A 26775-nucleotide genomic window follows, 5' to 3' on the forward strand; every position below is an offset into this window, starting at 1 on the left:
GAAAAAGCCGTACAACAATTGTATTTAATTTTTATGGCTGCTTTAAGCTACAAACATTTTTTTCGCACTTCAGTAATAATTTAACGCACCGAACCAGTTCGCGAACCTGTTCAAGCGACACGAACGTGGTTTGAAAACTGCCATATAAATGCATCTCTAACGTATAGTTATTAAGTTTTACATGCTTATAGGTTATTTCAGCCAAAAGATCGAGATGGAGCCTCGTTTGGATCACGTCGGTTAATGCGAGTTGCGGCTAGTTTCCGTGACCATACCGTCCTTCCAGGAATGTCCTGATCGAGTAAAATCAGATCGGCACGCGTTTATCTCTCTCTCTCTCTCTCTAAAGTATTTTTGCTTTCCGAAGCAGCTACTTCAACCCAATATGTGCCGTTTTTAAAGCTTTCATTTAAAAAAAAGCATGGTGCATGTATTCTTAAGGGTAGTGCTTCTTTAAGAGTAATGTAAAACCATTTGGAAGCATGATAATTATCCAAATGATAGGTGTTGCCGGCGAAATCGCATGCAGCTGTTTCGCATGCAAAGGCAGACCACATGAACAGGTCAAATTCGGCTTCAGGAAATCCATCCTAAAAATGATTGTGCAAAAACCACAAAACAAATTAGGCAGCAAGGGGGGTGGGCTATTTAAAATATGCGCCCTGCATTAAAGAAACGCTAATGTTCAACGTATTCGCAGTTATTTATACCGGAAATTGGGTGCTAAATATAAATAGATGCGACTTCGCATGTCTCTGCGACATCAGAGCGAACTCGCCGTTAAACGCCACACGTCATACCCACATAAAAGCGCCTTCCGTTAAGGTGGACCAATAACGAAAAAAAAAAATGTTATGCGGCGCAGAAATATCTGTGGACATCTGGTCGTTACTTGCGCCTTGTACGTCACGTCTGACCACGCACTTTCACTTGTTGCCGCGGGCGAGGAGATTGCCATCTCATCACGGAGCTCACTGACCTCGGCTTCAAGGTAGTAGACCTCCGCTTGCAAGCGCGAACATAAAACTAGCCCCTGCTTAGCCGCTAGCAGAATTTTATCGCGTACAATATCTTCTCGGTGCGGTCTCTTCGTTGCATTATGCAACTATATTATCTAGCTTCTTCAGCAGTTACGTTCACGCCTGCCGACGTAGCCTCCGTACAGCGTGTTTGAAATGAACTGCCTAAACGCCCTTCTGTTATTCGCATGGCACGTAGTTCTTGCTTTTGGATTTGAAATTATCACGCAAGATGAGAGAAAGGAAGGACACGTGAAAGACCGGGGCAGTTGCAATTACGGGGCCTGCTTAGCGAGAAGCGTCATTTGCTGGACCGTTTTCTAACGAACCTTAACACTACGTTCGCGTAACGCCGCGTCGAGCAAACCTCGGGAAGCGTTGGTAGACTTTAACAAAATTTATTCACATCTCCCAAAATTAAAATGCAATCTCAACGGCGGCGAGCAATCATAAATCAGGTGCGCTGCGTCGAAGATCGCAAACCCCGGCGTGTAGGTTTTGATCGTCTTGACCTTGGTCGGAAATATACACTGCTTGAAGTTCCATGACCACTGATGTATACTGTACGATCGCGCAGGCTATAGGTGCATTCTATTTACTCGCACTAGCTGAAATAGTCCTCCAGGCGCTGCACTTCGCCATTCATTTCCACGTCAAGAATCCAGTTCCTCGAAACAGACGTAATCTGCCTCAAAAGAGGGCTGACGTCCTGTAGGGCTACTTCACAAAAACCCTGCGCTCCCTTTAAAGGAAGTGCCTGCGTTAAGTTGCGTGAATGAAGTTGCCTGATTGCAACTTTTCCCAATTGCCCTTTACAAACTTTTTTTGAAAATAATTATTAATTCATCTTTTGTGCAGACATGGTGGTGATGGCAACAGAAAAGGGTGCGCAGAAACTCTGTGTATCTCTTAACGGCGATCCGACCGAGATAGTGTCTTTATTCGGCGAAGATAGGCATCCTGTCACAATTAGAAACGCATTCCTATATCGCGCACTAATACCTAGAGCATGTAACGTGAAAGGCTTATGATTGGAGGTGCATACACATGGCCGGACCCCAAGTGGTCGGTGCGGCGTTCTGATGTTTAAGTTAGACTGCGTTGTTATTGCGATGCGCCCTTTGTTATTGTGGTTCAGTCGAAACGGCGGCGGATAATGCAGCCTGGTGAGGGTTGTTGCCTCCGATTCGCTAAGCGGTCTCTCTCTGCGTGCACAACCTCACGGCACCGCCTGAAATACAACGAAGTTGGGCGAAACATTTTTATCATGACAAATTACTGCCTGAACGCTAAGTTAGTCCTTAGGTTTGCTGTACTCAAAAAAAAAAAAAAAAAGACGTGCGCCATTATAATCGCTGTTAGTGTATTATCTCTGATTGGCAATATTTCAACGATTATAAATGCATAATCTCCACAAATATGATCAACTATCCAGAAAACAAAAAAAAAATCATGCATAAATTATAGCCATGTTTGCAGTTAAGTCTATTATGTAAATTGCAGCTAGCAACATTCACTCAGGGTTTGTACGCTAACGCCGACAGCGACACGCAAACTGAAGTAATAACCCTTGATTTCGTAAAGGCATTCCATAAATATCCCATTCGCGATTATTAATTTAAACCACCCAGTGAACCTCGATTGTTTCATGTTATCTTGGCTTAATAACTTTCTTTTCAACAAGAAACAACATTACATCGCTAATGATACTGTTTCTCAAACAAACCACGTATTCTGGAACAACCCAAGCTTCAGAATATATAAATATATATTATCTCCCATAATTTGTTACTAACAACGGTCGGCTTTTTCCGGATTAGTGCGTTATACATACAAAAATAAATATCCCAAAAGACCAATTAACATGACAAGCTGACCGTTTAACTATATAGGCTTGGTGGAACATATGACACATGTCATTAAATGTTCCAAGATGGGAAACTGCTTTCTTTAATAGCTGTGCCAACCCGTTTATTGATAGCTACTCCCTATGTCGTTCAGTATTACGCGTTTTTAACACGTAAACATAGGCGTGGATCAACAAAACATTTTTCACGGTCCGCGCATAAACCACACTGCTTCCGCGGCGAGTAGACCACTCGGCATTCCCTAATGCATTCTTAAAACTTGCAACCGGCCAGCTGGAATTACTATCATTTAACAATTACTACGCCCAAAATGAAATATGGTGCCTCTATCTGTGAACCACATAAAAATTCCTCGTTCAAGCACTGAAGGCGCACAAAATTGTGCCATTAGATTTGCCTGCTCCCATTACTCAGCTTTTCGTACCCATCCTTTCACTTCATAGTCACCGCCGGAAGCCTGCCCGATTAACGCCCTTTCATAACTGTCATCACACACATTCGCCTGGAACATAGGTCATAACCCATGTTCCGCCCAATGGGGGACATTTAATGCTTTCGCACTAAAAACGAGAAATAAGGAAACTCATTTGCTTGTTACAAATATCTGGAAAGGCCGACGCGGAACACGGCCGTTTCGCTTTTTTTTTTTTTTTTGTGGTTGGGGGGAGGGGGAGGGAGATAGTTGGCGCTTATTCTTTGCGGCACGGGCGTTAGCAGTTGGCGTGTTGTGTTGTGCATTCACAATAGATACCTGCCAGGTTCACCGGGATGGCATTAGGGAGATATGACCAAGGAAGGGGGTTTATTGATTGATTGTAGGGTTTAACACGCATTTCTAATTTAGTTACAGCAGCTGGAACCAAACTGTGTCGTCTAAACAACTTACAACCTACAGAACTGGTCGTCGGCTAGATGTTGAACGTGGCTGACGCCGCCCTATCCAGGAAGTCCTGGGAATACGGCCGAGCGTAATAATGTTCGCCCCTGCGACACTTCGCCAAAAGAACGTGACCGAAGGTTGTCAGACATAGATAACCGGAACTGGGTGCGATTTTTCTGCTATACTGAACTGCCTTTCGCATTCAGCGTTGCTGCGCTACTGACCAGTTCAACTTCTGTGCATAGACGATTCCGCTTCTTAAGCTCTTCTCCGATAGCGATGTCAATTAGTCGAGGATTGGATATGATTGTCAGGTAGCTCTGGCGCAATGTCGCCAGACTTAAAGAAAGATTTGGCAAAACCCTAGTGCATTTTCGGGTGATTGTTGTTTCCGTCGTACAATCCTACAAAACCACCAAAATTCGGGAGTCTCCCGGAAAATTTGGGAACACTTGCATATATGTTAATAGATTCGCATGGAAAAGGGCAAGCTGACTTAATAAGACTACGTATCGGGCAGCACCAAGCACTGATGTTTCGGACATAAGCAAGTGACCCCACTTGTCTAAAATTAACTTTTCGCGGCCAACAACCCCAGGAAACGTTCCGGGCTTCAGAACCTTATAATAATAAGATTTAGGTGCGCAGAAATGTTTTGTAAGCATTCAAGCATCGAATAGGTGAGCTAAAGTTGAGAAACTGCAGTCCACATGGATGGACTGAGTCAGACGATAACAGCGCGGGTCTCAACAAGGGTGTTATGACATGTAAAACGCATTCGAATATATCGCTGCTATTAGCTGGGATATACATGTTGCATGTTGCTTCAAGCCGTAAGGAAAGACAACCGTCATCCTTGCCCCACTAAAGGGTATTTTGGGGCGCTTTACAAAATGAGCTATAACTGCCCGCGAAGAAGCGTACGCCGAGACCACCACATGTGAATCGTGTCAAATGACCATCGCAGCTGTAAAGCACGCCGAAAGAGAGGGGAAAAAAGCAATTGTTGTCAAATTACCAAACAGATCGAGCTTTAGTGCCGCCTATACAAGCAGTTGCATAGATGCACGCAAGCTAAGCACGCAAGTACAACCGTCGTTGTTTAGGGAGGAACGGCATCCTTTGTTCACGATGAGGTTCGCCGGCGTTTGATCTTCGTAGAGACTGATATGAAGGGAGTTTTTGCCGTCATGAAAGACGTCCCTTCACTGATGTGGCATAGGAAAGAAGGTCATTGTTACGCTACAAATGAGGATTATTAGCATCTACAACATTCACTGATGTGAAGACTGACGGGATTTTATTCTTTGTGAGAGACGGAAACGGACACGCTTAAACGTTTGTTAAGTACTAATTCCTCCGCTAGTAAAAAACCTGAACTTTGTAAATTACGTTTTCCTGGGGAAAACAAGTGACAAGACCTGGCACCCGGTTTCCCACCTTATAATGCAGCGTTCTACGACCGCGAATAACTGAAGGTCGCCATAAGTAAGAGCAAGGCAAATCAACCGTAGAGAAGCGCAAGCAAATATCTCTGCATTTCTTCAAGTATGCCCCGCCAGTGTCTAGGTAAAGGTGAAACCCTCGGCGACCATTGTGCCTCACGCTAATATTGGTACCAAGGTGATGCAACTAACAGTTTTCCATCGGCGCAGCGATCTTGAAGTTGCGCTTATGTGCCCTGCCTTGAACGCCCATGGCCGATCGCCTCCGCCGGCGTAGACTTCCGTGCCAAGTGACTACCTTGCACCAGAGCACGAGATAAGCCGCAATCGCTTCAGTTATGGAACAGATTATCTGACAACCACTGGAGGCCACCTTATTACGAAGGGAAAAAAAATACACACGTGCCGGCGAGTGCGTTCGCTGCCGAAGCACATAGAGAATATAGCTGAAGCACTATCCCACTGATAAAATCGTTGCACTGCAGCCGCGCTCGAGCGCCGCTTGCAAAGCCTCCTTGTCCCCTCACTCCCCTGTGTTTATTCACGCCGCATCTTAAACACATCTATCACGCTGCTTGCCTGCAAGCCGCGCTTCTAAACAGTCAATACCGCCCAGTCGTTCGCCGAAGGGCCTGATAACGGGTAGTCAGTCTTTGATCATAAGTTAACGAGGACCTGCAAACAAGATAGTCCCGATGCTTCCCAATTAGCAAGCGAACACTATGTTAGTGCCTAACTCACGGGGGTGCTGTGCAGCGATTACTTGAACGGTAACGTGATTAAAGGAACACTGAAATATTGACCGTGCACCAAAAAAAACTGGGAGGCTATAAGAAAACAGAGGCCGAGGCTAAGCAATGAAGGAACCTAAGGAACGGAACTTCGACCATGCAAAAAAGGCATGTTTTAGAAATGAGAAAATTACCCACGAACGCTGTCATAAGTTCTTAAAATTATAGCCGCTCGCTGACCTCCTTCGAAATCTTTAGCTGGTGCCATAGACAATGCCTGTATAAATGATCAAATTAGCTGTATGTAATCACATGTTACTAAAGCAAACAGATGAGTAATAGCATCCAGTTGCGTTACACGACGCGGAGGTTGTTTTGTGCCGCTGTGTGTAATTCTACTTCCCTCGCTCACTCTTTCTATCTCCCTTTCCTAAGCAGTTCGTTCGCCCGGTAGGCCAATATGTTAGAGGGAAGATGAGGAAGTATATACACCAGCACAGCAAGCCGTGGACACTGGCACCTCGCGTGATGGGGCCCCGTTTTTTAGGGGTTGGAGAAAAGGCAGAAACGTCCTTCATTTAGCGATGCTCGAAAACGGAGATTTCAGAACATGCAGCGTTAGAGCGTGAGTTTATTCAGTGACTATGGGTGTATTGCATCATGGTGCACCAGTGCTGGCCACACTACGTTAGGCGTCCTGCCCCACGCGCAGCGATTGCTATCAAATTTACAATTGCGCACAATAGCACTCTGAAAATTTTACCAGTGGTATAGTATACCGTGTGTGGGGTGTAGTGAACCATGGCATTTCGTCCGTATGGTCGGACGTAATCCAGCTCCCGCTGCCAATGGACCTCTCCCTGTATGTAAACAACGTGACGTCACTAAACGCACGTGCGCGACGGGTGGCGCCTGCTGGCGGCCGCGAAGTGAGGTGGCGGTTGGCAGAAAGCGCCTGCGCCGACGGCACCAACGTTTAAAAAACGTTGGACGGCACGGCCTGGCCGCGCGGCGCCCGAAAGGAACGATGTGCCGTTCGTTCGAGCCGTCACTGGCTTCCCACGTTGCAGGTGGGGATCTAGCTATCCTAGCTGTGGCCATCGCACCTCCATGTAGCTTTCCGCATCTACAACCTCCGCAACACTTTCGTTTACCGCACGGTCAACTGAACGGCGACGCTTTCGGATAATCAGTGCGCGGCAGAACAGCCTAAACGAGTCATTCTGAAGGTTGGTGCTGTTGCGACGCAACCCAAAATGTTTTTTAAGATTCTTTGTGTTCGGACACATACCAAGGAAAGCTAATTTATTGTTGCTTTCGAGGTCCGATTAGGCTAAGCGCGGTGCCTCAGGCAGCTAAACGCTCCCTGTTCTTGGTCTCTGCGTCGCCCGGAGACAGTGGCGTACACACGATTTCATGTCGAGGAGAAAAAGGAAAGGTAAAGCATGAAAGGATTAAATAGTAAAATAAGCAGCAACGAAACAAAAATATGAAGAGCAAAAGGCAAAAATTATTGCAATAAAAATATCGCGATGATGTCGTTCTCTACGAGATTGACCGATTGTTTTCTTACCTTTACCCCAGTGAAATCTCGAAATGGTTCATCGTCATTGTGAGAGTAACATAGCAGCCACATATGGTTAGTGCGTATATCTTGCGACAGTGCACCAAAATATTTTCGGTAGTCATTATTTCATTATAGTTAAAGTTAGTGTCCATATACGCCCGCTGCATATGCCAGCGTCGGGAGGCCGCAACAAATGAATACATTCCCTGAGTCTGTTCTCTAAGGGCAAACACATTTTTCGAGTCGCGTGAGCGGCCCATCTCGCCCCGAAGGCACAATGCTACATGTGAGCACGGCAAGCATCTCAGTTTTCCGGCATCCTCAAGGCAGAATATAATTGATCAAGGTAAAAATTTATTGTACTTACAAGCAATGAATTTCGTTCGTCTTGAACAGATCCCCCCATAACAAAAGACCAAACTTGTCGTTGTCGATCAGGCGGCAGGCGGCTATCGCGGATCCCTCGTCGAAACATTTATTTCGCGTCGCCTAAGCAGGTTAGGCATTCATTGTGTTTTTAATACAGTGCTCTACCTCCTCAAAACATGACAATATTTCGCAACAAGAAAATTTCCGTCTGCCCCCTCCTCCCTCTCCCCCCCCCCCTATTTCACTTGATCAAATTTCTGCTGGTGCTGCATGATAGCAGATGGTTGATAAACAGTATCATTTCATTGCACGAATCAGCGCGGGCTGCCAATGTAGACGGTATGACTGCGCTTTGGAGAACAGCTGAAGTTCGAAAATGCGAAATGTTGCTACGAGTAAGAGCAGACTATGTCGCTGCTTCTGCTGCCAGCCTCTTCGGCACATTGCGCGCATCCACAATACACGCCGAATTTACCTCTGTGGGGCTCCGAAAAGTCTGATGCCGCTGATTTTGCTCGCAAAATTTGGGTAGCCGAGAGCACCGCAGCCCACCGGCATCAGAAAAGCCAACATGTAAACAAAAATTCCACTTTTGCGCGCGTCTAATGCAGCCTCACTGCATACGCGCCGCGCGCCGGTCGGAATGTTTTGCCAACCACCCTCCCGGCCACACCCAGCACGTGCGATTTCCGTGACGTCACGGCCGCCGCGTGACGTACCCCGGGAGAGGTCCATTTTCACGGCACAAGTGCGGAAATTGTGTTAAGATGTTTCATGCCAACTAATGCTGTATAGAAGGGTTTGCTATATTCCGCGAATTTTTCAATTATCTAGCGGACCTTAGGAACGCCATCTCTTGTCAAGTAACCTCTCCTAAACCCATCCTATTTCATGTTTGACGGAAAAGTATATGTACGGGTAATTATTATGTTGGCAAGAAACTTGAGTACATTTGTTACACTGATGGGCCTGTATTTTTTAAGCTTTTTGACATCACTCCCCTCGTGAATAAGGAGTAGGTTGACATTTTTATAAGCTAGCGGTACCTTTAGAGTACTGAGGTATCCTGAAATTATTTGCAGAAATTTTCTGGCACAAATTTCCGCCTTCGTTTTGCGTGGTGGTGCCAAGCACTGCGCAGATAGGGGACTCACCTCGCAGTACATTATGGCGCAGCCAATGAGAGTGATGCAGAGGAAGACGGGGCTGGCCACCTTTATCACCTTCAGCTTGCGGTAGCGGTACACGTAGCCGGCCAGGACCATCGTCAGCACGATGCAGATCACAGATATTGTCAGAAGCGAAATCCTGCCAGGGGGGAGAGCAAGCAGTGCGTGGTCAGGACAGTGCCGTACTCTCCTCCTCAACGTACGACAAAGATGCAAGAGAAACTACAGCAGTTTGTCACTTAGCGCGTCGTATTCTCTGTGGATTGCCATTCACCGTGTGCCGCCACTCATGCTGTAACAAGCGGCGGGAAAAATTCAAGGAAAAAAAAAGCGGGCGGCCGTAATGTGAAGCATTCTGTTGTCAGCATCCGAGCAGGACCTCGTTCATTGCTGTCTCACATGATGGGCGCGGTGTGACCGCTGCCCTTCCAAGGAGCACAACCAGCAATAGTGTTCGCACAGTTATGTTCGCACAGAAAGGTCTTCAGAGGATGCAAGCAGGTAAACTGGCTACCAAAGTATTTCGGCACATTCGCTGAGAATTGCCAGTCTCTTTTGCGCTCTTTTGTATGCACGGGCCTCGACCTGAATTTACGCTCCTGTATACGGCGTATGCAAATTACGGCACCTTCAGAGTGAAAAACCCAGCCTCCCCGCACGTGCCGGCCGCACCCTGCGGTCATTTAGTGGTAACGGAGCAGAGGCAAAGAGATCAGAGTTTAGATAACTAGGCTGCGGGAAAGGTCGTCACATGGTGGTTACTGAGGCTCTTCACGGACGCGCAATTGTTACCGTTGTGTAACTCCAACAGTGCGCACGGGTTTTCATCAGCGACGGAGACACACGACCTCGACGTTTGAATACATCCGGTGGTCAAGTGACCTTTCCTTTTTTTTTAGACTCGTTGCTTAATGCGCCAAACATACAGCTGTGGCAGGTGTCCTAGCGAGGAGCCAAAATAAATTTAAATTGCGTGTGGTTCCTTAACGTGGACGGCGTGCAGACGGTCGTTTTTGGTTTTCGCCTGTGCCATAGTAAGAGCCGCTGAGGCCTGGGCTTTCTGTCTTCATGAGGCGATGTCCGAAAATTAGAGAGGGCTATCGTATATAGAAAATCGCCAGCAGACAAGGAAGGGTGATGGCGTTAGCATGGCGGTATAAATTAAAGGACAGCGCACCGCGCACACCGACTGCCACGCCGCTTCCTCCTCCCGTCACGCACGCCGCACGCAAGCAGTAAAAAACGGCTACAAAGTGCTTGATGAACTTAAGATTCAGATTAAACACGTCCTTGTGGCGTCCAATGACACGCGGGTCATTTAATGCTTGGGCTTCATTCTACTGCCGAATGTTTTAGCTTAGAGATACTGTCAGTAAAGAAGAAAATCACGAATCAATGGGCCAAACACTTAGTAACTGCAAAGCATTCCAGGGCAAATGAAATATTCCCCACCTTTTAGAAGCGTTAAGGTTAGACGGAAAGAAATCCAGTCGTGAAGGGTTATTCCTGTGATTCCACGCCTTGCTTCTGAACTTCCTCGGACGCGAAGTCGCGAGGGCTGCTGGACCCATCCGACAACAACTCATGTACGAACATTGGGGGAAAGTATGAAGCAGACTTGAAAATGCTGACAATGACTGGGAAACACAAGCGGCGTTGAGGTACAGCTGAATGAACTTGTGTATACAGTTAAACCTGGATCTAACGAACTTCTATGTAACGAATTCCTGGATTTAACGAAGTTTTTCAATTCCCATTTCCACCCCCATAGAAGCCCACGTGTTTGCGACCTCTATGTAACGAAGGCGTTGCGGCGGTTAACCTTGATGTAACGAACTCGCTACACTGATGAGCCATTGTTTTCTAAACTTTTACTGAAGAATAGGCTGGCGAAACGAACTAACTTACCGAATACTAGCACTAATTTAAGGAGCCAGCAGCTACAAAAACGCCCAGAATCGCTGAAAAAAAAAATAGTCATGGTAGTGGCGATGATGAACGGAGCGGCTAGCGCCATCCGATGGCTGACGCAGCACCCACTTGAGGTTTCGCTTGTGGAGCGTGACACCGCGTCGCAAGGGTAGCTACATTTAACTTTTAATGCACTTTATAAGCGACCCCAAACCTTCCACCGCCGGCGGCGGCGGCGGCGTCCGCAGTCCTCCTCTCTATATAAAAAAAAACAGCATCCGGCGCCAGGTGTCGATCCGAGGACTTTGCGGCCGCAGCGCGACGCTCTACCGACCAAGCCACGGACGCGACGCTGATATCAGTGTTAGTGACGCGCCTTATATCTTTAACGCATTCAAACTACGTCGTCAGCGGCGTGCGTTGGCGACTCAGCGGCGTTATAGCGGCTTGATAACTGCGTGGTGTACACGTGATACTACAAACCCGATGGAAGAGATGGAAGAGAAGGCGGCGAGGCGGTGGGCTGCGGGGGCCGAGCGCAAGCGCCGCAAGCGGGCCGACAACCGTGCATTCGCACTTTCACATTCTCCCCCTCGGGGAAATGCGGGGGAATTTTTTTGTCGCCCGCATCGCAAACGACCGCGCGTTCCCACTTCTGAGTGCGGTGTTGGTTTGACACTTAAGTTTTGAGGTGCTAGGCCTGCCTGTCGGCGTCTAGTCGCGCGTTTCCACTGCTATCTGTGGTGTTGGTTCATCTGTGATGAGTTGTGCTGCCAGATAACGAAGCCTTTTCTCTTTTCAAGACAAGCAAGTAAATGCCTTCGCTGCCCGGTACTGCATCCTAGCTAGCACCCTCCCAACAATTTTGAGTGCGGAAGTGAGCATCAAGTTCGCGAAATGGCGCTCTTTTCAGCGTATGTTTGGTTCTTGAAACGCGTTTGGAACCAACAAGTTTCGAAAGGCAAAAGTGATAATTAAGCTACGCTTGTGAATACGGGGGTAAGTGACCTTGCCTCTTTGGAGCGCCGTGTAGCGCCTAAGCTCGCGCGAAAGCAGCAGGCGCAAATCACGCCGCTTTCTACTGTGAAATAAGTCCTTCAACGGGGTGAGTTCACTTCCACTGATGTCTAGCATTCTGGTTTCATTTCTGCTTCATTTACGCGAACCTTAACTCGAAACCTGCGTGTAACGAAAACTTGGATGTGACGAAAAATTGCGAGATTTTGCCAACTTCGTTATATCCAGGTTTAACTGTAATTATCCGCCTTGAATCGATTTTTCGTCAAAACGTGCGGTGGAGAGAGGCTTCGGTGTGTCGGACCCCAATTTCTCGCTTCTCTGGGCTACAAATGCCTCCTGAAAGCCAATGCTGATGCTACGGTGAAGGGGTACTTATGATACAAATTAACTTCGTCTAGATTATCGACCAGTCCTATGCGAGGACAGTCAAAATTCGTTTCAACCCTCCGGGTTGAAACGCATTACTTCTAGCATTTGGTCGACATCTGGTGTGCATCCACGCAGTTTCATAGCTGACGGCTTGAGCTATGAGAGTGGCGCCGTTGCCCTCCATCCCCATTCCGACAACCACTTAATCTTCATCACTGTTGTGAAAGCCTAGTGGCCGGGAGCTTCAAAAGGTCTGGCAAGCATTTCTAGTTTCTCAGCCACTTCCTTGTGAGGCCACCTCCATTGCCAGGGTGCACACATGCACTGCACTGTGCTACAGCAGCCAATAGCAGTCCTTAAATGTTCCCTTGAATTACCCCATGGAGTCATAGTCACGCACTTATTCGGAGAAATATACCAAGAATGCGCAGGTTTTAATCCTATTGACAAAATGTTTTATTTCGTTATCTGACGACGAACTTTTATTAAACAGACGTATACGAAAGACGCCTATCTTCTTCCACAAGGCATAGCGCGTTAACAAGGAAAAATAAAAAATGAATTTAAACCTATCTATACGTAAAATATTGCACAAAATAACTGTCGTACAACCACGCTTCTTGCGTTGTTTTAAGGCTTATTTTGTGCTGGTGTAAAATGCTTGTAAATTTGTGTGGGATTTTGTACAACAAATAATTGAAAGGGTCAGTACTGTGGAATATTACCATTAATTAGGATCGTCATTTCCACAAGAATTTTTCAAGTTCTATTATTTTTATTACTTCTGGTTTTCAAAGTAAGAGATTACCTCTACAGAGGCTAAAAGATTCTTCTCTGTGGCTTTCCCCTTATTATGGGGCAATCCTGCAGTGGTAAAAGGTTTCTGCTGGCAGGTTGCACTTACATTTTCCGGTATTTGTAATGAAAAACTTGTGAAAGTAGAAAGACAATTGACCATTTTCGGTAATAATCTTGGACGTGTAGCTGTTCGTAGGAAAGTGGGCTGCAATTTCGAGGACTTTTTTTCGGGGGACTTTTTGATGTATTGAAATATGTAACTTTTACTTCCTTCCTGTTTGCCTTTCAACGTTCCAACGTTTTCTTAGGATAATTTCGGAATGTTTTTGAATTAAATGTAGTGTGATCGGCCAGTCAATTATTCAGCCTTCTTTCGCCGTTTTTTTAGACATTTTATCCGCAATTTTGTTGCCTAGAATGCCACTATGACCCCTAATGCAAGTTAACCTGATTTTGACCTCGTTTTCTATTTCCTTTTTTCGATTGATTGTAAATTTAGTTGAGTTTCGATTATTTAGATTGCTACTTGGTTTCGGGATTGATAGACTATTGCCGAGCAGTTGTGTGTGCCTTTTTCATTATAGCTGTTATATTTCTATGCAATTGTTCTAGAAATGGCCATTTTTCTACCACAAACTTGTTGTATTCGGGAATTTCGTACCGCTTGCTTTATCCGAAGTTATAAAAGCTGCTCCAATATCTCCTTTCTCGGGGGCCATCTGTAAAGACCATGGTGTCTGTCTTTAAAATCGGTTGAGTAATGTATGTGAAAGATTCCTTTTCTTCTGGGTGTTGTTGCCTCATTTAGCCTCCTGTGGAAGCACACAGGGTGCTTTTTTTTTCTGCAGATAATTTTCCCGGCAGAGAGTACGCTCAATGTTTAGATTTTTTTCTATTGTTAACTAAGTTGGTGGCACGTTCGTTAGGACGCTCAAAGCCGTGTTAGATACCGTTTATAATGATTCAGTAATTTTAATTAGGCCTGATCTTGGAACAGTTCCTAGTATTCTTCTCATGTGGGCCCTGGAGTTCGCAATCCTTCAGCTCCCACATCACTTCCTGGAAGGGTTGGCTGTCCTCGGCCCACCCACGAACTCCTGGAGGCCTACTGCCTTCGGGTCCACCCCAACCTCCAACATCCGCCCCAACACACTGTCAAATCCCTAATGAAGACGACGCGACTCGACGGTGGGTATTAGGGCTATTTGAACAATAAAGTTCTCGCTTTGTCTTTTGCTCTCGCAGGCTTAGGTTAGGTAACATTGAAATAGCCGAGCCAAATACTACTACTCTACGCGCATCACACAGAAAAGATTTTCCCTCTTTAATCTCCTGGCATTCTTTGTGTGGTTATGTGAAGTCACACAAGCAATATCGCTGCTATGGGCGGCTTCTTCCATCCGTAGTAACAAAAGTACACGATAGCCACTTTACGCAAAATGGCAACAAAAGCAATGCAGAGCATCGGAAGGGTATTAGCTGCGGCAAGCAAAGCCCGGAGCACCGTTATGTGCTGCCGATAACTTTCGCAGAGGTTCCAGGACCGCGAGAAATAGTGAAAGCTGAACCCCTATACAGATCCGCTCAGGCTGTGTTCAATAATGGAGCACATTTTCAGGTTTTTGCGGGACGCTTTCCTGAAGACAGATGGAAGCTTAAACGGGTAGCATGCCGGGTGGATTGTGCAAGCGGCGATTGGGACTGTTTGGTTGGTCCCTGGTCAGCTCCACACAGCAAGACTCATTGACAGCCCCGTCGATTCTCACCTGAAAGCCCAATTGTAATGTGACAAGCAAGGTGAGTCGTCAACGCATTCGTTGCAGCCAGGGCGACAGGGTTTGCAGACGTACAGCATGTCGTACGTGGGCCTGTTCAAAGAGTGGACAGAAAACGCGTGTAAAACAGTGATAAGAGAAAAGACCAGCGAGAGAAAAGAGCAGCGAAACAGTGGAACGGTACGCACCTTCCAAACAAGACTTTCTCCCTCCAGGCGCCTTCAACGAGGGAACCGTTGAAGAAGGGGTCCCCAGTGGCCGCGTAGTATCCCCGGCGGCATTGGCACACATACGATCCCCGGGACCAACCGTGTCCTGGTGCGAACAGGCACTGCAGCCACCGACACTCGTTAGGGGGTCATGACGTCACCTCTATCCACTTTATTTATGTCTCTCAAAAGTAGCTTATACACTACGCAATGTCGGAAGCCCCTTTCAAGTGTTGCAAATTGGGCTGTACTGGCTCTGTGCCTTGGACGTTGGTAAAAACACGGGACAAGAGCGAGACAGGGACAAGGCGTCATGTCGCGTCCCTTGTCCCGTCCATTTCTCGCCCTCGTTCGTGTTTTTTTCTTTACTCCTTTTTTTGAGCCATAAAGTCGGGAAGCGTTCTGAGGAACTTTCCCATAACATGAACCCCGTTTCCAATCCCGTTGCTAACAACCGTCCTCCCTACTTGCTATTTTCCTATACTTGCAGTTTGTTAGAAAGGTGTGCGTACGGAGTGTGATACACACAGCTAACTTTGTTTCTCCTTGGCGTTCTTTTCCCCGTCAGGGCGGAGCTAAGGAGCTGTGGGTTCCTTAACTCCGTGAGTTTCTTAGTTCCTTAAAAGCGCGCCCACCTGAGAAGTTTGGTTGTGGCAGCGGTGCGTGCCGTGGAAGGCGGTAATGCGGAAGGCGGCAGCGGCTGGGCTTTCTTCCCGAGCCGCGGCTGAGGGGGCGCCCCGGTCGCACTGGTCGATGTCCATGCCGCTCGTGTCCACGTCTACACTCAGCAGGGCCACGGGCTTCCTGCATGTCGCGACGCCAGTTTTGACGGAAAGGCAAGCAGAACGAGGTACTCCCCTGCGTCTCATGACTGCAGTAGCACGTGGTGTGCTATTGAAATGGCGGATTGTAGCAGTATCAACCTACGTGTAACGACCGCATCGCTGGACTTGCGCTCTGCAGAAGTGTGCCTGTAGAACAATTTACTCATCTTGATCCACTGACAGGGCGCTAAAATTTGAGTTTCCTATAAATCCTTATAATCCCCTGCATGTAGTTAGTAAAACAAAGATATAAATGTTCCCTCGCTAATCTATATCTCCGAGCCTCAAGGGTGAGCATTCCTCACTTCTTTGTTTTGTGCCTGAACAAAGATTTAGAGGTTTAGTCTGCTAATCTTGAGGATCAGGGCACGTGCGAGGAATAATTGTTTGAATGCTCCAAGCAAAAAAAAAATACAAGGGCAAAAAATGAAGTAATGAAGCAAACATTCGAAAGAATGCTGTCAGGGGCCACGTTTCCTGAAGCCGATTCCATAAGCAACCGGAAATGGCGGCGATAAGTGCGAGGCCCACCGTCGCACTCGTGGCAACACAGGGGCGATGAAAAGCAAGAGTGCGGGTGCAACCGATGGTATCAGATTACCGCCCAAGGGCGGCGGCGGCGGCGGCGGCGGCACCGATCTCCCACTGCCAAGGAAAGCGCTACACCTTGCACCGACTCTTCCACCGAATAAACGAGCAATTATTTTTATGTACCGCGTACTGGCTTTTGTTGGTACAACTAAAAAAAACCATTCCGGCTGTGGTCGTATGCCCACAAAAGCACGATGCGCCATTGTTTCCGCTGTGACGTTTCTAGTGAGTTTTCTTCTTCTTTTTTTTTGTATGTCCCTCATTTTCACATTAGCGCATGCACTGCATTCCTTGGTTTGCAAAAATTTGCTGATTTTTTTTTTCTACGACCTCCTTGTTGTAAACGCCACCCTTTTCGTTCACACTTTTAGCTTCATTATTGTGCCAAAGAAGCGGCGACTATATCTTTTGTTGTTAAAGGAAGTATGATGTTTTCTGTGCTCGCTCCAGGTGCATTGAGCAAGCAAATTAGCGCCAACCTATACGACTGAAGCACGCCGGGGCGGCCGTTTTTTTTTTTTTTTTTGGTGGAGGCGAAAAACAAAAACGGCTGTGTGTTGAGATTTCGGTGTAGGTTTAAGATCCCCATGTGGACAAAAATTAATTTCTTACCCTCCATGACGGTGCGCCTCAAAGCCAAAGGTAGCTTCAGAGCGTAAAACCTCCACCATTTTGATATCTGAACTCTGATATTTGAACTCTGCAAACGGCTGCACAGGTGTTGTGATGCGACAGCGTTACATTTTATTTTAAGCAAAGCATCTCGTCAGGAGTCCATTGGAGTAGACGAAGCACCGATGAAAGAATTCCCTTTTTACATAATCTCGATCTCGCGTCAACATACGTTGCAGTGGATACAGCAGCAATATTCCGTTCCCAGGTAGGTACAAGGACGGCACTTCCGGTACGCACCTAGCGCCATCTACTCCTTTTCTTGCGGCACCCCTATTCTTTTTAGCAACTGCTAAAAGAGCTCCAGTGTTCATCCTTAGTTGCCGCGGGCTTTTGCGCAAGCGGCTTTGGTTCGAGCAGCCACAATGCTGAATTTTTCTTCAGGGACGTGAGTTCATTTGCATAAAGTGCCCCCATAGCTCAATATTACGCATTCTTTTCTTAAGTAAGTGTGGTTTAGTATCTTTTACGTTGGTTCCGGGGGCCGAACGGGGCGTATCAACACCTTTAATTAACGGGCTTCATTGTAGTGAAAGTTCCGCGCTTGTACCTATCTTGGAAAAAAATAATGCGACACAGCGCCAGTGAAAGTATTGCGTTCTCTCATGAACATCGCCATTATCAATTTCCCTTTGCGTTGATTTCTTCTTCGCTCTCGCAAAATTAATGAGAGGCATCGCGAATCGTCCTAGTTAGCCCTACCATAATGGTCTTTAATGTGTAATTAGCATGCGCAGCTATTATTCCAGTAGGCCTCAGTACACGTATCAACATGTATTGAGTCAGCATACGTTTTCTAGTCTTGGGCCACAACGCGATAGCTAGGACCCCTCTTTTCAGCCACCACAAAGGATCGTCTGTGGCTTAGAGGACGCGTGTTTGACTCGCATTCTCCACGACTCGGGTTGAAACCCAGACCACCACACTTTCTTCCATTCAGTTTTATTCTTCTTGTGTTGTCAGCCATCCTTAGGACCATTTTTCAGTCACGCCGAGGCCAGACACCCGTTTATTGCGTAGTAAGGCATTTAATGTTTTGGCATTATAACAACAACCACAAAAAAAAAAAAAAAACTGGCGCCGCTTGCTCTAGTGGTGCAAGGCTGGAGAAACAGCGGAGCTGCCTGCCGAACTAGCTTCTTAACCCCTGGGATCCGCAGTCAGTGTGGGGAACCGACCGGTACGACCTTGTAAATTCCGGCTAAACTTGGCCTCACCCCTCGACATTTAGCCTAGTGTAGCAAGAACATCGCAAAACATAACTGGAAACTTAGCAAAGCCTAGCAAAACCAAAAGCCCGGCTATCTCCTTGCGCAAATTGACCTTCTTTTAGGCCGCGCGTTCCCCGAGTAGAGTTGAGCCCGGCTGCGAGGCTAGCTCTCGACGCTGCTGGCAGCTGGGCCTGACTTGCGTTGGGCCCGGCTAAGAGGCTAGGCCGGGAGGCTAGGGCGTGCCCTCCACTGTTCCACTGTTTGCTGACGCGCTCTGCTTTCACGACCTTCCTCCTCGCCAGGAGGAGACATCGCGTGCGTCTTTTCTCTCGATATATATATATATATATATATATATATATATATATATATATATATATATATATATATATATATATATATATATATATATATATATATATATATATATATATTTACAGTAATGCCTCGTTAACTGGAACTCGCATATCTCGAAAAATCGGCTAAGTCAAAATTTTCCCCGGCACCGAACCATTTCCTATACTCCTCATGTATATGCTACCCTTTATTTCGAAGTATTTTCGGGACAAACTGCGGATATCTCGAAATCTTAACTGAGAGTGGAACGAAAATTTCGCCGCCGCGGATCGTTTCACAAGATTCGCGCGATGCTGCCAAGCCTAAGCCCCTGTATTTTTTTCCCGTTTAGCTGCACCTACCACAAAGCCGATGATTTCCCCGAATGTGAAGTCTGAGCCTAGAGGCATATCAAGTTCGTCACGCAAACCTGTGGCAAGTCATGTCACGTTAGAGACTTGCGCACAGGTACAGCAGGTACAGCAGGATGATCCCGTGACAGGAGAGCTTACGGACGCCGAGAAAGTTGAAATTGCCACACAAAGAGCGGACGGTGAAGACGGGGGCGACGACGACGAACCTCCTCGAGAGGCGCCGACATCTGCCGAAACGAGGAATTTGCTGCGCTTTCTGCGAAATAAGGTTGAGTGCAGCGGCGGCGAAGATCGGCTCAAGCAGTGCGTCAAGCTTGCAGCTAGAGGACTCCTTACTAGGCCCGAGTGCGACCGCGAAGAAGAGAGGCATTACGCAGTTCTTTTCTGCTAAGCAAAATTGCAGTGCCACAAAACCCAGCCGGAGAACATGTCTTGTATGTTTTTTTTCCCTTTCAAACCTTTATGCAAAGCAAGACTGGAAGCTGCTGTTGAAGAGCTGGTAAGTAGTAGCGGCTTTTTTGCACAGAACTCGATATTTCATGTCAATGCGCGCAACTTTGCTTACCTCGAAAATCCGCTTATCTCGAAATATTTTCTGGGTTTTACTACTTCGAGTTGACGAGGTATATATATATATATATATATATATATATATATATATATATATATATATATATATATATATATATATATATATATATATATATATATATATATATATATCGGTGTGTCGAACTGAAAAAAATACCGGTTCGGTTACGGTTCTGGTTCAGGCGCAATCATTTCATTCCGGTTCAGTTCCGGTTCGATGAGGTGAATTATCACTGAGATTAGACGAAAAAACATTCAGTAGTTTAAAACTACAGTCAAATCAAAATACAAACAAAAATTCAAAATGATGCTGTTCCCCAGGGCAGTGGCGCAATTGCAAAGCAAACTTTGAACAATTACGAGATACTAGAAAAACAGATGAAGTGGCTACGAAGTACCACCTACTTTCTCGCCCGGACTTTATATTGTCCTAGCGACTATTCACAAAGCCACCGCCAGAAGATACGACGTGGTGGTGGTGGTGGCAAAACGTTTATTGAGCTTGAAGGGAAGGGGTATAAGGGCGTGGTTAGCCTCCTAAGTCCAGGAGGCCTCTAGTCCGGGCTGCCTCCAGAGCTCGCCGCACCAGGGCGACCTGGCGCTCCGGTGCGGAGCTGGTCAGCTCGGACTCCCACTGCTCAGGGGAAGGGGAGGGGTGGGGATATGGGTGTTGGGGGCAGGAGAAGACGAGGTGGTAGGTGTTGAGAGGGATGTGACAATGGGGGCAGTCGAATGGAAAGAGAGAAGGGGAAATGTGGGATAAAATGATGTGGTTAAAGTATGTTTCGGTCTGTAGTCGGCGGAGGATGTAGGCCTGTTGGGCGGTGAGGGAAAAGTGGGGAGGCGGGTATCGCCGTCGGGAGTTTGTGTGGTGGGAGAGGATGGAGTTGTACGTGGGGTCGAGAGGTGTCAGGGCTGCTGGGTCTGGGGGTGGGAGAGTTATTTGGTCGAGGCTAGGCGAGGGAAGTGCCCGGGTAACGAGTGCGCGGGCTGCGGCGTGGGCCGCCTCATTCCCTGCCAGGCCGGAGTGGCCGGGGGTCCAGACAATGGAGAGGTCAATGTCTTCAGGGAGGCGTTGAAGGAGGTGAATGGCTGCTGGCGGGGCGAGGCCGGCTTGGTAGAGGCGGCACGCTTGCTGCGAGTCGGTTATTATGGTCAGATAGGGTTGGTGGCAGTGGGTCAGGGCAGCGTGGGCGATGGCGAGGGACTCGGCGGTGAGCGTGGGGATGTGGCGGTAGGAGGCCGCGGTGGGGAGGCGGCCCTCGTTGTTAAGGACTGCGATGGTGGTGCTGTGGCGGGTTGAGGACTGCGCTATGTCGGTATAGCGGGTGTTGGGATCCGAGCCGTAGCGTTTTTCGAGGAATCGGACGCGGGCGTTGCGGCGGCCTTGGTTGTAGATGGGGTGCATATGCTTAGGGACGGGAGGGACGTGGATGCGTTGACGAATGGAGAGGGGAATACGTTAGGGCGCGTGTGGGGTGGCAGGGGTCGTGCGTCCGATGACCTGAAGTACCCGTCGACCAGCCGGTGTGAGGGAGAGTCGGTGCAGGTGAGAAGTGCGTTGGGCTTCCAAGATTTCTGTGAGGGTGTTGTGGAAGCCAAGCTGGAGGAGGCGTGTGTTGGAAGTGTAGGTAGGGAGGCCTAAGGCTGCTTTGTAGGTCTTGCGGATCAGAGCGTCCAGCTTGCTAGCTTCCTGTGTCTTGAGGTTGATGAAAGGGCAGCTGTATGTAAGGCGACTGATGAGGAGGGCTTGAACGAGTTTGCAGGTGTCGGATTCTTTGAGGCCGTAGGTGGAGCCGCGGATGCGCCGAATGAGGTGCGTAAGTTGGGTGATTGTTTTATGGAGCTGTGGGAGAAGAATTGCGCCGGAGCCGTCGTAGTGAAAAGGAACTCCGAGTACCCGAAGGGAGGTGACTTGGGGAATGGGAGAGCCGTGGATGGTCACTTGTGGGTCCGGGGTGGGTTGTGGGGGGCGGCCGCGGGTGCGGGCTCGGAGAACGAGGAGGGCAGACTTGCTTGGTTCGACCGTTAGGCCTCTGGGGTGGAGGTAGGAGACAGTGGTGTCGATGGCCTGTTGGAGGGCGTCTTGTTGCGCGCCGCTGGAGCCACTGGTAGTCCATATAGTGAGGTCATCGGCATAAAGCGCATGGTAGATACCGGGGATGGCATTCAGGAGACTGGGGAGGTGGAGGAGGGCGATGTTAAAGAGTAAGGGGGAAATAACGGAGCCTTGCGGTGTGCCTTTGGCAGGGGTGTGGAAGGTAGGGGATTGGAGAGGGCCGAGCCGGAGGGTGGCAGTGCGGTCCCGCAGAAACGCGGAGACGAATTGGTAGGCGCGGTAGCCGCAACCGGTGTGATTGAGATTATCGAGGATGGCTTGGTGCGTAACGTTGTCGAAGGCCCCTTTGGCATCGAGGGTGAGGAGTGTTTGGGTGTGTCACGGCTGAGGTGGTCGAGGAGCTGTTCTTTTATTTGTATAAGGACGTCTTGGGTGGAGAGATGTTGGCGGAAACCGAACATGGTAAGGGGGTACAGGTTACGGTCTTCGAGGTAGGTGGAGAGGCTTTGGTGAACTAGGTGTCTGCCCTTTCCTTTTTTTGTTGAAATCGCAATCGTCGCTATGGAATCACCCATCTCGCTAACCTTGAAGCCTTAAATTTAGGCCTGCGTACTGGCACGTTCAAATACCAGCGCTTAATACCAAGGGCGCACATTTTTTATATTTGTAATGAAACAGAAAAATCCTATAACAGGCACATAAGTACTACCAATGAATTAGATTATTTGGTCACCCTGAATAATTTGTTAGCTGTCACCTTATCGAATGTGTTAGCCACACTTTTGTTAAAAGTAAGCTTTAGTTAACGCTCAGTCACTGCATTATTGCTCTGACCACTGCAATTCCTTTTGTGATAGCTATGCCGGATGTGTGCATTACAATCAGCATGTCATCGTACCGCCTGACCCCCGGTCATCGTTCCGTGGGCTACATTGCGGAATCTTATAACAGAATATGCTGTTACAAAATGAAAGGGAAAATTGACGCGCGGAGCATGAGATGGGACTTTTTTGGGTAGACGCTTTTTAATTCGTCCACAGCAGTACTCCCCTCCGGAACAAGTAGCAGTAGAATTAATGTAGCGAGTTGGGCAGTCAGTACAAGTGCATCTTCGAAAAAAAGCAGATCTGAAAGAGACAAAACTGCAGAACAAGCAGAAAAGATGACTGCTGGGCGAATGGGACAGTGAGAGGTATACCGGCCTGCCTTTCTGCACGTGTCATCTGCTTTATTACTGTTTGTGCTTCCAAGAAAAGGTCCAGGGCTGCAGTTTCTTTTGCCGAGGGATTAAGTGCGCACCTTAACAGTTTTCCCTGACATATCTGTTATTATTTGTATCTGTAAAAAACGGAATAATTGTCCACTGTACTGTCCTCAAAAACTGACCACGGAACTCACTTCCTTCGCATTGATGACACGTTTGGTTGTGAAAGGCAGGGCTAAGAAAAGTATAGAGCAATATCCACGTTTTGGTGCTTTTTTTAGCTATTCGGTTTCACTTACTTTTTGCGTAATAGTTTAAAACAACGTGATTCGCCTTTTCTTTTTTGGTTGTTTTGGTTGCCAGGACACTGTGGCATCACGGGCAATGTGATATCGGATCGGCTCGCATGCGAGGGCCATTCCACGAGCTCACCAGCACAACTCTCTTTATCCAAGGAGGACGTCAACGGATAGCCACAACTCTCGGATGGTGCATGCAATTGCAGCACTGGCGGAACCCGGACATGCAGTACGCCCCCCTTTACGCTATCGACCCGCAGTGTACGTTTCGTATACCTCACAGTTTATCGAGGCAAACAGAGTGTGCTATACATCGCCTGCGCCTCAAAGTAGCCTATACAAAAACCTTTCTTAACAAAATCAGTCTGATGGCATCACCTCTGTGTCCGCTTTGCGTTGTACGAGAAGACACTGAACACCTGTTCTGTGTTTGTCCACGTTTCAACTCCGTGCGAACGACAACGCGAAGTTTATTACGGGCGAGAACTGTCAGCATGGAGGACTTTTTAGGCCCCTGGAAGAGCGAAGACAGTGCGCTACGGGGTTTCAAAGCTCTTGTGCGTTTCCTCAGAGACTCTGGACTCGACTCCAGCCTGTGACTACCTCTGACTTTTCTAGTGTTTTTTTATGTGGGCTCATGTGTCTGTCTGGTGGAGTTTCTTTCGTTTTTTTCCTTTTCTTATTTGTATTATTCATGTAAGCATATAACCCTCATAACATGTTCACCAACGATCTGAAGTAGCAAGCCCAGCATAATGCAGGGCTGACCTCTTCGGTCTCATTAAAGAATTATCTCTCTCTCTCTCTCTCTCTCTCTCTCTCTCTCTCTCTCTCTCTCTCTCTCTCTCTCTCTCTCTCTCTCTCTCTCCGTGTAAACATATTTAAAAAAAAACGGGCGCATTTGATGCCCCGTGCTATAGCTCTGCTCCGAGGCGCAGCTAATGTTGCACGCCGGCAGACTTATTTTAACCAGCTGGTGATATTAAACATGGATAAAAATCTCGATACATGGACGTTCTAGATTTCCATCTACTTCTGAAAAACGGTCGTGGGGAAGGGAGATAGAGGCCACTTGTGGTCAGCAGCAAATGGCTTAGCCACTGAGCAGTTCCTGCGGTCACACTTGTCAAGTATTAACAATTTGCAGGTGTCGGACCTTTTAAACAAATTATGAAATGCAAAAAGTTTGCAAACATCGAATGTGGGCTTTCGCTGCTGCGCAGTGGAGCACTCCTGCAGCCTGGTTGCTCTAATAAAGTCGCAGCTTGGGAAGGGCAAAGTCGTTTTATATCCACTGCAAGCTGCCGAGAATGACATTTCGTTTGGTCAGCTTGCACTACGCTCGCACTTCCAGCAGCAACAGACCATTGCTATATTGGGGCTCATTCATTTCCCCTGTTGTTACATAGAGCGTGATAGCGTTCAATTGTCTGTGGGGGAAAGTGCATGAGCGGGTACGAAGTTGATGGTACGTGAAAGAAAAAAAGGCCTGAATTGCATTGACTGTGCAATATCAGCAACGGAGGGTCGAACCGTTTCGGCATGAATGGTAACCGTTATTTCTTTTGTCGGTTGAGTTCCGGTTCGACACCCTGATATATATATATATATATATATATATATATATATATATATATATATATATATATATATATATATATATATATATATATATATATATATATATATATATATATATATATATATATATATATATAATGAATGGCGGACTTCCATTGTCCCTGAGAAAGTGTATGACAGCTGCATCTTACCGGTACTCACCTACGGGGCAGAAAGTTGGAGGCTCACTAAAAGAGTTCAACTTAAATTGAGAACGACGCAGCGGGCAATGGAGCGGAAGACGATAGGTGCACCGTTAACGGAAAAGAACATAGCGGAGTGGGTCAGGGAACAAATGCGTATTAAGGACGTATCAGTAGAAATTAGGAAGAAGAAATGGACGTGGGAAGAGCATGTAATGTGAAGGCAAGATAACCGTTGGTCATTAAGGGTAACAGAGTGGATCCCTAGAGAAGGCAAGCGTTTCAGGGGGCGGCAGAAAGTTAGATGGGGAGATGAGATCAAGAAGTTTGCGGGGATAAATTGGTCGCAGTTAGCAGTTAGCACAGGGCCGGAGTAATTGGAGATTAATGCGAGAGGCCTTTGCCCTGCAGTGGGCGTAGATAGACTGGTGACGATGATATATATATATATATATATATATATATATATATATATATAGTTAGGAAATGAGGGGCTCGTTGCGGAAATACAGAAAGATTTATACAGAACACAAACAGAATACTGAACGATTTATATTAAGGCATTCGAGATCAAATCGAAAGGCGTGGGTCCGGTCCCCACTCTGGGCGCGTGTTTTTATTTCTTTCTTCACGTATATTTAAGAAATGTTAACTTCACTAATTGTAGTAAAAAAAGAGCCTAACAGCACCCTATGCCTCCGTTGGCGTTGTAGAATGCCGACCTATCTTTCTGTATATATATATATATATATATATATATATATAAATAACACAGAAATAAGAGTTGGCAGTCAAGAAAACCTTGGAAAGCAAAGGGGAGGATGTGGTAGGTAATTGAAACAGATAAATAATTTGGAAAGAAAAAAAGTTGAGATAAAATGCCCGCCAGGTGGGATCCGAACCCACGACCTCCAGAATACCGGTCTGGTGCGATAACCACTACGCTACCGGCGGGGCGATTTTCCCCTCCACTTTCTGGGGTGAAAAGGTTTAGGTAAAATGTTTAGGTAATTGTTTAGGTAGGGTGAAAATGTTTAGGTAATTTTGTTTCCTGTGCTTGGGGGTGGTAGCCAGCGCCACTCGGACTACTCAGAGTAGTTTTGTCCGTGTAGTCCGGTGGCGCTGGCTACCACTTTCTCCATTTTCTTTCTTTCTTTCCAAATTATTTATCTGTTTCAATTACGAACCACATCCTCCCCTTTGCTTTCCAAGGTCTTCTCGACTGCCAACTCTTATTTCTGTGTTATTTTCAACGAGTCTTCGTGCCATAGGAAGCTTAAGAGGGTTCAACGCTGGTCGACCACTCTCGACATGTCGTAGACACTCGAGTCATGGCCTGGGGGTTAAAAAGAAGGTCCCCTTCACCCCGAGTAGTACGAGTGGCGCTGGCTACCACCCCCAAGCACAGGAAACAAAAATACCTAAACATAAATACCCCAGAAAGTGGAGGGGAAAATCGCCCCGCCGGTAGCGTAGTGGTTATCGCATCAGACCGCTATTCTGGAGGTCGTGGGTTCGGATCCCACCTGGCGGGCATTTTTTCTCCACTTTCTTTCTTTCTTTCTTTCCAAATTATTTATCTGTTTCAATTACCTACCACACCCTCCCCTTTGCTTTCCAAGGTTGTCTCGACTGCCAACTCTTATTTCTATATATATATTGTTACGTCACGGCAGGACGCAGGAAATGAACCATGGAAGATGTGAGTGATGTATTTACAC

General features: G+C 47.1%; 1 protein-coding gene and 1 non-coding gene across 2 annotated transcripts in view; one reads left to right on the forward strand and one right to left on the reverse strand.

Annotated features, from left to right (window-relative positions):
* The window catches only part of LOC144148209 (putative G-protein coupled receptor CG31760), a 249170-nt gene that overhangs the window by 34665 nt on the left and 187730 nt on the right, over nt 1-26775 (reverse strand). Inside the window, exons 6-9 of the mRNA XM_077679793.1 lie at nt 15766-15934; nt 15110-15252; nt 14913-15014; nt 9034-9187 (exon numbers count right to left, since the gene is read on the reverse strand). Of these exons, the coding sequence (XP_077535919.1) occupies nt 9034-9187; nt 14913-15014; nt 15110-15252; nt 15766-15934 (568 nt within the window). The remainder of the gene's footprint in view (nt 1-9033; nt 9188-14912; nt 15015-15109; nt 15253-15765; nt 15935-26775) is intronic.
* Nucleotides 26516-26588, forward strand: Trnas-gcu (transfer RNA serine (anticodon GCU)). Its single transcript has one exon. It is a non-coding gene; the product is annotated as a tRNA-Ser (tRNA).

Source organism: Haemaphysalis longicornis, unplaced genomic scaffold, assembly GCF_048455015.1.
Source record: "Haemaphysalis longicornis isolate Haplotype H1 unplaced genomic scaffold, Haemaphysalis longicornis Haplotype H1 scaffold_1, whole genome shotgun sequence".
NCBI classification, from domain to species: Eukaryota; Metazoa; Arthropoda; class Arachnida; order Ixodida; family Ixodidae; genus Haemaphysalis; species Haemaphysalis longicornis.